Source organism: Aulonocara stuartgranti, assembly GCF_965226115.1.
Source record: "Aulonocara stuartgranti genome assembly, chromosome: 18".
Taxonomy (NCBI): domain Eukaryota; kingdom Metazoa; phylum Chordata; class Actinopteri; order Cichliformes; family Cichlidae; genus Aulonocara; species Aulonocara stuartgranti.
The window spans coordinates 19,905,683-19,920,035 of record NC_138954.1 but is presented as its reverse complement, the minus strand read 5'-3'; the positions used below and the strand labels follow the sequence as shown (position 1 = coordinate 19,920,035).

The 14,353-nt window shown below is 41.2% G+C and overlaps 1 protein-coding gene across 1 annotated transcript in view; it reads right to left on the bottom strand.

Annotated features, from left to right (window-relative positions):
• eif2b3 (eukaryotic translation initiation factor 2B, subunit 3 gamma) overlaps nt 1–14,353 on the bottom strand; it is a 35,330-nt gene that overhangs the window by 1,237 nt on the left and 19,740 nt on the right. The window contains exons 6-11 of the mRNA XM_082513741.1: nt 11,086–11,175; nt 8,165–8,301; nt 7,510–7,700; nt 6,793–6,855; nt 6,461–6,609; nt 2,726–2,829 (exon numbers count right to left, since the gene is read on the bottom strand). Of these exons, the coding sequence (XP_082369867.1) occupies nt 2,726–2,829; nt 6,461–6,609; nt 6,793–6,855; nt 7,510–7,700; nt 8,165–8,301; nt 11,086–11,175 (734 nt within the window). The remainder of the gene's footprint in view (nt 1–2,725; nt 2,830–6,460; nt 6,610–6,792; nt 6,856–7,509; nt 7,701–8,164; nt 8,302–11,085; nt 11,176–14,353) is intronic.

Sequence of the window (14,353 nt, the reverse complement as noted above, 5' to 3'; positions counted from 1 at the left end):
TTAAATCATTCTCTACTCAAAGCTAGTTTAACATGAGGAAAGTCAGCCCCGACTCCCCCGTGCATGGCTCTTTCCCTCCATCCCCGAGCGTCGGTACTGATCCAAAGCAAACGGTGGCAGAGAGTTATGTTCCATCCACACAGACAGGTTTTAGTGTGAAGGAATCTGTTGCTCAGAATGAGCTTATCCTCAGCTGTGAAGAGGGGAGAACAAATGGAGCATGGGACAGCAGGAGCGGGAACAAGAGGGAGTGACTGGGAAGAAAGGGAGGAAAGGTTACTCACACTGGGCCAGATAATTTGTCACTAACTAATAGAGTTTGTAGATGTATTAGGACCATATGTAACATTACATGTTACATATTCCTACTGCTGGGCCTGTGACACACATAAAAGGAGCCAACACGTGGGGGTAAAAAAACCTGTGTTTTGGAATAATTATTACTGTGACTATTTCCTTTTCCATCCTTCTTATAGCAAAGCATTCTTATCAAAAGCTGCTGTTTGCATTCGGTCATAGATAATCTTTGCCTTTTTTTGTCTATGTTTTTGAAGCCCACTTATTCTATGCCTACATCATAAAATGTGCTACACATATAATCAGAAAGAAAGAGAGCTTTCTTAAAGAAAACACTGAATTGTTTTGTAACTCACAGAATAAAAGCACACATTCAAAAGCATCTAAGACCAGTGCGTGATCTCGCATCGTTGGCATGTGTAAATAAAAGGCAGTGTATGTGTGACACCTGCAATAGCGAATGCATATCTGAGTGTCAGAACATCTACAGGAGAGGTATGTATCTTTAAAATATCAACACCTGATGGACGTAGACGTGTGTATTGTATGTGTGCGTGCGTGCATGCGTGCACGTGTGTGTGCGTGGCTAACTGTCAGGGTGGTCCTTAGCTGCTAACAGCTTCAGCAGCAGAGTGGGTGTGTAATGTCTTTAGCAGCCCACTGTCAGCCAGCTAATTTGGTGGTGAGAGGTAATCTTGTGCTCTCCTGCAGTAACAATGTAATGCAGGAGGGAAAGAAGGCTTATCTTTACTGCAAAGCATTACACAGAATAATCTGATCTGACCCGTTCTTCATACACAGCCAGGCTGTGTGCGAGCCACTGTTAAACTGAATCTCCAGAATTGTTGTGTTAAATCTTTTGAAGTAGGTTACGGCAGATTAATCGAACATATATTAAAAACCTGTGTGACACTCTTCTTTTTCAGTCTGTTTTTATTTCCTAGCCTGCTAATTGATTTTGAAATCCAGCACATGCATGCCAAAATATGAAGGTAAGTTTATGTGCCAAATTAGAGGAATAACAAACATTTCAGTGAACCCAGGACCTTTATGGCATGTCGCAACTTCAGTCACCGAATCAAATCTCTCTGCTGCATCTGCTACTTTTTTTTTTGTTTTTTTCTTAAACTGTAAAATCTTCTAAGGAAGACGACTGGCTTTGGGTTGTCTGATGAATCTGACTTCAGTTTGCTGTATACACTGGACGTGTTAAAATAAAAGGAGACAATTTATGGTGAAAGGCTGTATCTTTGCTGTTGTTTTGGCCTTATAGCACATGCAAACACAGGTCCAAGTTTCCAGTGTTTAGTATAATAATGCCAGGAACTGTCTAACAGCAAAAAGGGGGAAAAAAAAACAAAACAGCTGAAGCAAGATCAGACTTCCTGCAGCAATCGCTCACTGGATGCTCCAAAAGGCTTCAGCTGTTTCCAACAGTTTTAGACAAGTTTAGCTCAAATTCACACTGTTGTTTCTTGGAACACCCTGTTGTTCACTCAATTAGGCTGCTCAGTCTGGTAGCTGAGCTCGCCCTCTCTTTCTCTATATGTGTATGTGTGTGTGTGAATGCGAGTGTGTGTGGATGTGGCTGGAGGCTGTTGAATTCCGGGTGGTCCTGTTCTGGCCCTGCTCTCTAACCTCTCCATCAATGTGACACACACATACATACACACACGCACAGCTAGCTTTTGGGACAAGAGGATTAAGGAAATAAAAAAAAAAAAATCTCTGACAAATCAGACTTGAGAATGAAGAAACTTTCCTAGTTGGCTCAAACACTTGGCACTTATAAACAGATACCACACACATACATTAACACCTTATCCGAGTCAGCCAGGGAGAAGTACAAATAAGCGCATCAACAAAACCTGGACGTTACAGCCTGTCAGAGCTATTTTTTGTGCTGGAAAATGTTAAGAGTGCAAGATGTCTCTGCTTTTTTTGTCCATACTAGGATTTTACTGCCCATTGCTCAGGATATTTGTTTTACTGAGGCCATCATTTATCCCATAGTGTCCATTTAGTTTGGGGATTGAAAACATGCTCCTGTTTAACTGTGTCATTTAAAAGAATTAAAAGTCCAAATGTACAAACCGAAATGCGAGTACTGACAGAGGAAACAGGAGTTGACTATAGTGTGGGCACCAGAGCAGCTATTAAACTCACCTTGTGGTGAAACTGCTTTGCCAACTGGTCAAATAATAAATAAATAAAGCCATATAAGTGCTTATAAAGCCAGAAATTATAATGTTCACAAACCCTTTACAACCAGACAAACTACCTGCCGAGGTAGACTGTTTCATATAGCTAAAATCGAACGGCAAGACGTTGGCATGCTGAGAAGAGTGAACAGGATAAAATGAAATCAGGTGATAAACACCGATAGGCCATTTCTTCATATGTGTGTATTTATCTCGGTGCCTCTTACCTTCTGGTTCGATGTGTTGTCCATTTCCCACCAAACAGTATTTGAGGTCTGCTCCTCTGCCAATAACAGCATTACTGCAGATCACGCTGCCTTGGATATTACACCTGAAAATAACACACACACAAACTGCATGAATTTGATTTTATATCAATAAATCTGCATGTGTGCTGGCCACTATGTTCCCACAGTGATGGCTGGTGGCTCTATGCATGGAGAGCTAACAGGTATACATTATACCTGCCGTGCGGTACCTGGTGAATGGCATCTTACGACGATGCCATTCGTCAGCATGTCGGTTTTTACTGCAGTTTTAATGGTATATCAGTACAGATGTTCATAGAATCACAGATGTTGCAACAATTTGAAAATATAAGACTTTGTAAAAAAAATTCTTTGCCTCTGGTTTTGACTTCTTCTCTCCAATATCAGTGCTGATGGGAAGGTGTTTTTAGAGTGATCACACCTATTTGTTCAGAAGAAAACTGCAGCAGCTACCTACACTGTGGCGATGAGCATAAACGGACGTGGCTGCGAGATGACGTTATCGGCAGCACACGAAGCGACCAATGCGGCACGTATACTGGGACCTTAACGCTCCTTTAAACAGAGGAAAGAAAACTGACATTACATGAAGAGATGCCACAAACTTGTGGCTCTCTTTGCATCACCACTTTACCAGAGATTTCATGAAAAATACCCTTGTTCATCCAGCTAAAAATCTCATCGGGATTTAATCGCTGTTTCAAGAGTGATTTGGCCGAGAGGGAAAACCATTACAAGAGTAACAAAAGCAGTCACATTGTCCAAGAGAACTATTTCCTCAGTCTTCTAAAATTGACATAAATATTATTCCACACTATCCTCAAAATATTTAAAAAAATGCACAAATTTCCCTTCCTAAACATACAGTTCAAGAAAATCCTCTTAAAAGACTCATAAATCTTGTATTACCTGAATAAGGGATGAATCAGTAGATCATTAGTCCTAAAACATTATTTTTCAGCTCAGTTGTTTGCTCTCTGGGCCCTTGTGTAAATACGCACAGGCAGGTACACACAGCAAAGAACATTCATGCAGCACTGGGAGCTTCACAGGAAAGGTGCAGCTTTCCAGCTGGGCGCTAAGCTTCTTTACTTGCACCGTCATGGACTGAGGGCCACACCGGAGGTTACACAGACATTCAGACTGTTTTCCCCACCTCACACCTGCTCCGAAAACTCAAAACTATCCAAACTATCCAATCAAACAAACTTAATGACACAACATTAGCATCTCTATTAAGTTAAGGAAGGCGCCCACGCTGTGTGCGCATATATGTGTGTGTGTGTGTGTACGCTGTAGGCCCCGTTCTGGAGTCCCACCTGAGCTGGCAGTGCCAACCGACTGTGCATGCTCACATTCAGCCAAACCATCACCATAAAATTCTTGGAGAGAGACACAGACAGTCCTGTGTGTCCTGTGTCGACTAACCATGAAGGGCGTGTATCTGCGAATGTGTGTGTGGGGTAAGAAACGCGCGTGTGTTTCAGAAGCTCGGGAAGCCCAGTGGAGAACACATGTAGGTCTTGCCCAGGCAGTGACGCACACACACTTGGCCCTGTGCACCTCACACACAGACAGGTTTGTATTGGCTCATTCTATTCAGGTGGTTAGGCTTGGAGGGAGACAGAGAAAAGAGTGTGTGCGTGTGTGTGTGTGTTTAAGTTACTACCTAGAAGGTGGTGGTGGTGGTAGTTGGTGATGGGAGATTACAAGATTCAGAGTTTTGTAACATTAGAGAGAGAGGGCGAGAGAGAGACCACCAAAGAAGCTTCGAAGCTGAAACACCACTAATTACTAACACCAGGGCTCCTCCTTGCCATGACCCCTCTCTATTACACTCATACACAAACACACACACACACACACGCATGTCAACCCCCCACCTCCTGTGCCAACCCTCCCCTATAAAGTTGACCCCAACTATCCCCCTTCCCAAACATGCAGCGCTTTGTCAACAAGCTCTGGTCAGCACCAAACAAAGAAACCAGAAACGCGAGGGGTTTCTGCGACATGGCTGGGGTCTGCTAATCCCCTCATACTGGCTCTTTCTTTCCTTCTTTCTCCTTCCTTCTTATGTCCTCAAAGAAAGAAAAGAAAGAATTGCAATTTCTTTCTTGCGTGCTAGCCTGCTTTCCCCTCGCTTCTTTCTTCCCTTCTCCTGTCTCTCTTTCTTTCACGCCTTTGTGCGTGCACCTACATGGGCATGATGAGGGTCCCCATGCTAACTGGCTGGGGTCCCTGAAAGGCTTAAGAAGAGATTGCAAGAGACAGAAAGAGAGGGAGATGGCGTTGAGGCCTTGATGTAAAGAAAAGAGAGAGAGGAAGAAGAATTAAGATAAAAGAAACAGGAGCCTGTGAATGAGAGCATTAAAATCCAGAGCCAAGATGAGTCCCTTTAAACCAATATTCCTGCCCTAAGACACCAAACAGATCAATCTACATGCTAATTCTACAGTAGACACTGTTGCTCTCTGTGCAAAGCAGTCAGTTCTTTCCACCTTAACTCTTGACTACAGCTGAAACTGGACTGGATAGAAATCCTGCTGCATCCTTACTCAGACTGGACTCAAATCACAACTACAACATCTGACATGCTCTCCATTGAGCTTCTGTGTTTCTTTAACCAAGTTGGAGTTCCTAAATCTCAAGTTGACATGATGCAATTTGCAGCACATTGGCTGTATGGTGGGTTTTTGTTTTGCTGTTAAAAATGATACGAAGTGGAAGAATAACATCATAAAAAATAAAAAAAAAAACTACACAATTTGCAACACTCTACATGTAAGCACAGACGTGCATGTGTGAAGTAACTACAATGTTTACCTCCTGGTGAGCCTGATTAGACCCCTGTGCTGAAACCATTCTTTAAATAAAAGATGGCAAACTGGAGGGACAACTGATCCTTAAAGGCTAAACCAAACACGTGATTTTATTAAATAGTGGCGGGCTATTAGGGAAAGCATCATCTGAACTCCTGTGGTATTCCAAAAATTCTAGGACCAGTGGGAAACTGGGTATAGCCAAGTAATTTAGGCGCTTAAATGAAATGTATGGATGTTGTGTGTTTCACTTCACCAGCTCTGTGTTTGTTTGGAACTGGTCTCTGGCTGGTTGCACACCAATAGCTACATTGTTAACTCAGCGATCCCACAGAACGCAGAAAACAAAAAACCTGTTACACGTCCTATCACCGGACACACGCACGCACGCACGCACGCACGCACGCACGCACGCACACACACACACACACACACACACACACACTTCAATAAAAAGGTATGCAGCGAATGAAGAGGGAGCCACATCTATGCTTTTATAAATTCTAAAAAAGCCAAACAGGTTGATGACAAGTTTAGTGGTTTTTCAGAATAGCTGAGAGGCATAAATGTTCCTTCACTTCAAGTCAAGTAGATAATATAAACAGCTGAACAGGAGGATAAAAGTGTTTTTTCATGCTTCTGTTTAGAAACATGTGCTTGCTAACTGCTGCTTGTCACCCACCACATGCAAGTAGCAACTTCACACTTAAAAAAACAAGCCAGATAATTAAAACTTTAATCTATAAACATGCCTTCAAGGTGAAATTCCCTTTTTTTTTTTTTTAGGTTAAATTAATGTGTTCAAGAAACCATTTCAAAGTACACAACCTCAGCAAGTGTGTGCATGTCTGTGTACAACTGTGTGTGTTCTCACCCCTCCTCGATGGTAACGCCATGCATGATGATGGAGTTGGTGACTTTGACCTTCTCTTTTACAGTGGTGAAGTTTCCAATAGTAGACCTTTTTATGGAAGTCTTGTCTGCAATGTGGCACACAGCTCCGATGATACTATCTGATCCCATCTGAAAGCCCACCACAAACAGCAACGGAGATACATGCATACACAATTTTAGTCCACGTATTGTAAAGTGCCTTTAGACGACAATAAAAGGCTCTGATGAAGTGAAGACAATCTGAAAAAGTTCAAAACAAGAGGGAAATGCTAGATAACTGAAATACAAGCATGGCTTGTAGTCTATATTCACCTGACATCTCTCAGAAATGTCAGCGGATGGATGGACTGATGGTTCTTCAAACAGCTTTGGGGCCTAGCAGAGAGAAAACGGGGGGAGTGAAAGAGTGATTAAGAAAGTAGTAATGAGTTTGAAAACAGACTGTAAACAAAAGATGGATGGAGTGTCCGCGTGTTTACAACGTTTCTTTTAAAAAGCCAAACATGTTGACCACAAGGTTTGTAGTTTTTAGAATAGCTGAGAGGCATAAATGTTCCTTCACAAGTAAAGTCAACTTAAAAGTGCATTCCTAAAAATGGCCATCAGGGGGCAGTTCCCACGGTCCAACTGCAAAAAGTCTTTGATAAAAGGACCAGCTCTTACTAAATGTATGACCTGAGTAAATTTATCATCAAATTGGTGACCGAAAATACTAAATCTGAAGTTTCAAGATGACATTTTACTGACAGCGGTGTGATGTCATCCAAGAAAGGAAATTAGAGAAAGTTGACTCATTTGGATGTAGCGTTTTCAGTGGGAGATGCATCTCATCACTCATTCAAGTGACTTCTTCAGTCTGGTTTCTCACGTTTCTCCCACTGATGTTGCTACGTCCAGACAAACAGAATCAACTTTCTGGGAACAGCATGTACACATAAGCATTTAACCACGATTAGGCTATTGTAGTCATGCCATACACGTAAAATAAACCCCAAACAAACAAAACAAACAGTCGAATGCTTGACTCACCAGTCGGTTCACCTCTATATAAGCAGCTAGAGTATTAACCCGGCAGCACAGACCCTGGTCCATAATGTGAACATAGCAGCGCAGCTTTCCTCCATGGTAGGCCTCACTCATATCACCACGGTGGTCATTCCAGCAGGAGCGCTCCTGCGCCAGCTGGAGGAGAGGCTCGTCCCGAGATGAGATGAGGAGCTCTGGACACCAAAAGAGGAAGAGATGCAGGAAGAGAAGAGGGTTAGAAGCTGATGCCTTAGGCAGCGATGCCCTAACCTAGAAGTTCTTTATGATGAATGTTTATAAGCAAGATGAAGAAGAATTTTAAAAAGGTTGCAGTCTTTGGGCAAGACTGAGGTTTGGACATCTGCAGAGGAGGGATAGTGGATGTACTGAACAAAGGATATCAATTATTTTGCCTCCAGGAAGGAGGAAAAGATGAAGACCACAGAGAAAATACAAGGATAAATGAAGGAGGACATGCAGAGTGTTGTAACAGAGGAGGATGCTGATGACAGGGTGAGATGGAGGCAGATGATCTGCTGTGGCGCCGCTAAAGGGACCAGCCAAAAGACAAAGAAGAAGAATCATGCTTGGGTTGTTAAATGCTGTTCCTCCTCTGATTCTGAGCGTGAAGATATGTTATGTGAATGCAAACAATAACCGTGGTTTGCAGGCCCATCGTTTTTTTCCTGGGTCTGATCGTCTGTGTCGTCTTTCAGTTTCTGGCTGTTAACAGTTTTGGAGAACTGTTTACGCACCAAATATGGCACCAACTCTCCACGGATCGATGAGATAGACCTAGGATACAAAAGAAACACATTAATTTAGTCATTTAGCAACTGGATCAGGTAAGAAACACTAGTTCATGCTATGCAATCATAACATCTTACAATATCTCGGTAAAAATGAAAAGATATAGACTATACTGGAATAAAATGGTTGTATTTTATGAATATCACCAGAGTAGTTGTAAGCAGTAATTGTGTAACACTCAATAACAGCATGTAATAAATAATTGAATGATGTATAAAGGAGTCATTGTCCCTATAAAGACGTCGATCAAAATCAGGAAAGGAAGCACTGACTAAAGACTGATGATGTTCCAGCAAGAAATACATTAATTAAAAAAAAATAAAAAGAGCTAACAGTGAGCTTTCTTCGAAGTTTCTCTCTGTGTAAATCAGGAGGCAATATCCTCATCTTAATTTCTTTTTCCTCCTCTCTGGACTGCGCTGTGTTCAGTGTTCCTCTCTACCACACCACACACCCCTCCACTTGCCCTCTCTTACTTTCTTTTAAAGGGAGATTAGAATTTCCATCTGAATGACAGGAGAAAAACAACAGTTACTCTGTCCATTTCTCTCCTTGAGCAAGAGACAGAGAAAGAACATTGAGGAGAAAGGAAGAGAGGCAAAGAGGAGCCGTGAAAAGAGTCCAAGAAAAGAGCTGAAGAAAGAAATGAGTCATCTAACAAGAGAGATGATATATGGTGGCGGTAGAGGGTGCGTTGGTGATGCAATGATGTAAGATTTACATCTGCATCTCTATGGCAAATTGCTACTTTCAAGTGCTTTAACCAAAAATATTCACAGGATTAGTAAAGGGGATTTGTGTTTGTTGGCTTGGCTTTGGATTTATTGAGTGGAATAAAAGTAGCCTGGTGTGGATGCACTCCATTTATAGTTGTTGAACTTTAACAATGGGTAATAAATGATTTCCACAATTCGGCTTTCAGCGTGGTACCCACTTCTTCATGAAATAATGTGCAAGTTACAAAATACACGTGTGGAAGTCTCATCGCCACCCAGTTTTGGGAAGTTGCCAACAAATAATATTATATTTGCTTCCCAAAATTAAACGGATACAATCAAGCACTATTTAAAGTAAATGCTTCGCCAATAGAACACAAAGCAAAAGCAAATCAAGCGCTCCCTATATCAGAGCCTGACAATGCGACTGCATGTGACAATCACAGCTGTTCCCTGCACTGGACAACTAGAGGTTTCCTGGATGTACTCAGGATGACTAACAGTGTGTTAAAAGACAGACGCACAACAAAAATCAAATGTATGGCACAGCAGACGGTAAAGAGTTTCTGCTCAAAGTGGACTATCATCTGCTGTTTGGAGATACTTTGGATTTAGTGATATTAACCAAGAAGAAATCAGATGCAAACAGTGCTGTAGAGGTGTGTCTGCGCCTCAAAGCAATATAAGCCACTTATTCACATGCCTGAAAATGCACCACCACAAACTGCAGGATAATTAAGGCATGAAGGCCAAGAAAAACAATGCTTTGTTGCTGACGCAAATCGTCCACAAAACTCAGGCTGTGCAGTGCGTCTACATATTCCTTCACAAAGATGTGCTGAAATCACAACTGCAATCACACTTCCATTGACCAAAGATAGCAGTCCCCTCTCATGTAATTTTGTGCTTTTCATATTTTTATGTTTTTTGTTCCTTCTAAAAGATGCACTCAATTTGGGTAAATGAAGAAAAGTAGTTTTATTTTTACATAAAGATGGAACATGTTGCATCACATGGAAGTGAAAGCAGTGTTAAATTTAGAAAATTACTGACTCTAAAATGAACGAATAATCATGACAAATAATCAATATTGCTGAAAATAATATTGTTTCAAAATTGTCAAAACAATTTTCATCAATTTGCTTAATATAAAAGGAAAATGTAAGAATGCAAATGCTAATTTTAGGACTTCAAAGTGCTAGTTCCCACTACCTGTGTGAAAATAGGCATTTGTATAAGGTTTTGTCAAAGAAATTCACAGAAAGCATTTACCCAGCATTCAAGAAGTGACAACGTTTGAAGCGGCCCGCTTCCTGTTGTCTGTTTCAGGTTAACAAGAGCAAGTGCTGACAAACCCTGATTCTCAAAATAGTGAAAACAGCTTTAGCCTTTCATTTTTCAGATGCAGCACAGAGACAGACTCCTATACAGACTCCTCCGGCTATAGCGAGCTCCCCCGTCACACCGCTTCACTTCAGAGGCTAAAGGCCTAACAGCCTGTCTCAGTGGCACATAGTAAAACAAATTAACACCTCACTAGAATACCATGCTAACAGAACCTTTCAAAGCCTTACACACCATGTAACCATGTTAAACACACACAGATTAAGCAGCAAGGTAGAGTTCATGTCAGCTTGAGTGTGGGGCGTATGCATATATTTTGTGTCTATATGTGTCTAAGTCTGTTGGGTAATACCTCTCATGGAGCAGACATAAACAGGAAAATTTCAAAATTCAACAAAAAAAAATACAGTCAAAAATAAGTGAAAAAGGTCTGGGGAAATTTTTATGTCCACTGTGGACTTACTTTGCAGAAAGATCTAAACATAGACATACTTATATTCATTATTCACTTCAAAAGCATCATAAAGAATATGGTGATGGAGACATGTTTTTCTTGAGAGTTCACTAGTGTTTCTTGGTGTGGTTATTTGTATTTTGTTCTTGGAGATTTTTGGAAATATTTTGTGAGTTTGTATAGTCTCTCTTGTAAAACAGTCTGATCTCAGTAGGACTTCCTGTTAAAATAAAGATTCAACCCCCCCAAACTTACTTGTTTTCTGTGAGGAAGTCCACGACAGCCTTTTTCAGACAGTAGAGGTGAGCGTCCACTAAGCCCGTTTTGATGAGCATCCTGGGATGTCTGTGGGTAAAAGGAAAAACAGAGATGGAAATCAAAGCTCACAAAGTGTCCTCAGTTCGTGAAAACAAAGCATTAAAATCCACCGTTTGCACACAATGGAAAAGTGTGATGCACAGAAACGAATAGATTAAAATACACACTGCACACCTGCGCTGCTTTTACCATCTTAATTGGGTGCTACCTCTGGGGGAGTGTGCTTTGATTCTCTTCGTCACCTGCTGGTTTTATCTTTAATGCTTACTTCACGTTTGCTCAAGCCACTTTTAATCTGTGTTCCTTTGCACGCAGGACTATAACACTTGATGAAAAAAACGGCAAAACCAGCTATAATGCGTGATTGTCCTCTGCCGTCTACCATAGATGTCGCCCTGAGGGCAGCCGTCATGCATTCACTCATTCACACAATTTTTTTCACATAGGGAGAAGCGGAGTCAAAAGTCTGAACGTGACATTTACGAAGCGACAACCTAAAGAAAACAATGCAGTCCCAGACGTTTCAATAAACAAATCTATCAACACCCCTACGTCCTCTCCGACTACTTACCCTTTCTTCCTCTGCCCTTTCAACCACGACATAATAAAAACTGTGGGGTGCATTCCTCCTTAAAAGGGCCATACCACTTTTAGCCCATTTATTACCAATCACATAGACCTTTCATTACTGCTTACCATCTTTCACAGCATGCCGCAGTGATTTAGATTTTTAAGGTTGTACAAACAGGTTGAAGTCTGTCTCATTATCACACAATAACTCCGACCAAATTAAAAACAGACACATCCACTGTTTGCAGAGTTGTTCAGTTTTTATTTATTATTCCACACTAAAAGCAACAGGGATAATAATTTCAACTCTCCCTGGAAAGTGAGTGTGACAGCAGGAAGCCACGCCAACATTACTTTGACGTGATAAAGTTTTATTCAAAGATGTGTAAAAATTTAGAAGTCATACAAAATTAAGGAAACCAAAACAAATCAACTGCAGTTGTGCAGAAACTCTATGCAGCTTTGTGAAAAACTAAGTACACCCCATTATTTAAAAACTTGTAGAACCACCTTTAACAGCAATAACTCGAAGTGATTGTTTCCTGTTTGAATTTATCGGTTTTTCACATCATTGTGAAGGAATTTTGTCTCAATCTTCTTCACAGCGTTGATTCAGTTCATTGACGTTTGTGTGCATTCGTTTATGCACAATTCAGGCACAGGTACCACCACAGCAGTTTCCCTGGGTCATCGAAACACCTCCATTCTTTTCTTGTTTGCGCATTCTGTTGTAGATTTACTGCTGTGTTTGGGATCATTGCCCTGTTGCATTACCCAATTCTGGCCAAGCGTTAGCATTAGTTGACTCTGGAACACTGGTATTCGGAGGAGTCCATGGCTCGCTCTATGACTCCAAGGTGCCCAGTTCCTGTGGCTGCAGAAGAAGCCCAAATCATCAGCCCTCCAAAACTGTATGAACTGTTTGTTCTGACATGCTGTATTTGTTTTTCACCAAAAGTAGTACTGTGCATTACAGCCCGATATCTCCACTTTGGTCTGATCCACCCCAAGGACATTGCTGCAGAAGTCTTCAGGTTTTGTTCAGATGCAACTTTGAAAACCCAAGCTGTTCTGCCATGTTCTTTTTAGAGATAAGACGCTTTCCAAACAACCGACACTTGTTCCATCTTTTTCTCCATTTAACTTGCTAACTGAGACTTGCAGAGTCTGAACTATAGCTCTTAGGATTTTGCAGATTTTTTGAGCATCACAATTTTGAGCCACAATCTCCCCACTCCTGGGAAGATTGTGGCATTCTGTTAACACACACCTGAATATTTCACACCAGCTACTTGCCAAAACTACTTCTTTTATAGAGGCGCACACTTGCTGCTGATGAGTTAATCAAGTGCATTTGATTACCAGCACCTGGTTGCTTCTTTCTCTCTGAATTCCTTTGGAGGCAATAAGGGTGTACTTGGTTTTTCATGGGACTGCGTAGAGTCCTGTGAACACTGTATTTTTCACATGACTGATTGTAAGTCTGTGAATTTCCACTTAAATGTATTTCACCTTCTCTTTATGTCAATTCTCCTATTTTTGGAATTAGCATGTAACACTGATTAAACAACCTCTATGTACTAGGGGTGCAACAATACTTGTATCGATATTGAACCGTTCGATACAGTGCTTTCGGTTCGGTACGCATATGTATTGAACAATACAAAATTTTTAATTTATTTTATCAACTTTCCTTCTGACGATGCTGTCTGTGTTGAGTGCTCAGTGGATCTGCGCTCAACAGTGCAGCCTAGGCGGAGTAGTCGAACGCAGATTCACTGAGCGCAGGGCAAGCTAGCGAGACAGAAGTTAAGCTCTCCTTGCAACATGGCAAATTAAACCTCCCCCACCCTAATTCAGATCTGGCGTTTGGAACTATTTTGGTTTTCATGTGACGTATGACCCTGAAGGTTTACGTGTCATGGACTAAAGTAAAACAGTATGTTGGATGTGCCACGCAATGCTCAATTACATTGGTGGGAACTAGTGCGTTAGCGCAGTTAGCTTGTTAACGTGTTCGCCGTCCAGCCCCACGCACGGGGCGATCCGCGGTAGCTCGTTAACGGAGATTTGCCGTGTTGTGGCGTTAACGTCATTTCAATGAGATTTACGCTGACAACACTAGTGGGAACACAACGAATATGACTGCACATTTACTCCAACATCATCCTAGTGCAAAGACAAGTGGAAGCAGACAAAAACAACAAGCAGGCATGCTACAAGCTTTACCCGAGTCATTTAGACAGCTGTTAGCACATGATTCTCCTTATGGAGACCTGATATGTTTAATATGCTGCTGAGAATATAGCCCAGAAGAAGCGTATAGTATAGCTTTTATTTTGGAAAGAGACATTTCTCTGTAATAAACTCTCTTTTCCAAAGAGAGTTTATTACAGATAGATTTACTTTTTTATTACTTTGTTGTTTCAGCAACATTAAATTTAAAAACTGTACGTTTGAGTTAAAATATATATTTACAATTTTAATAAATGACAAATTAAAAAGGCATGAACATTTTTTGTATCGAAAAAATATCGAACCGTGACACCAAAGTATCGAACCGAACCGTGAATTTTGTGTATCGTTGCACCCCTACTATGTATATATATATGACCAAGATTTAGTGAATGTTTAA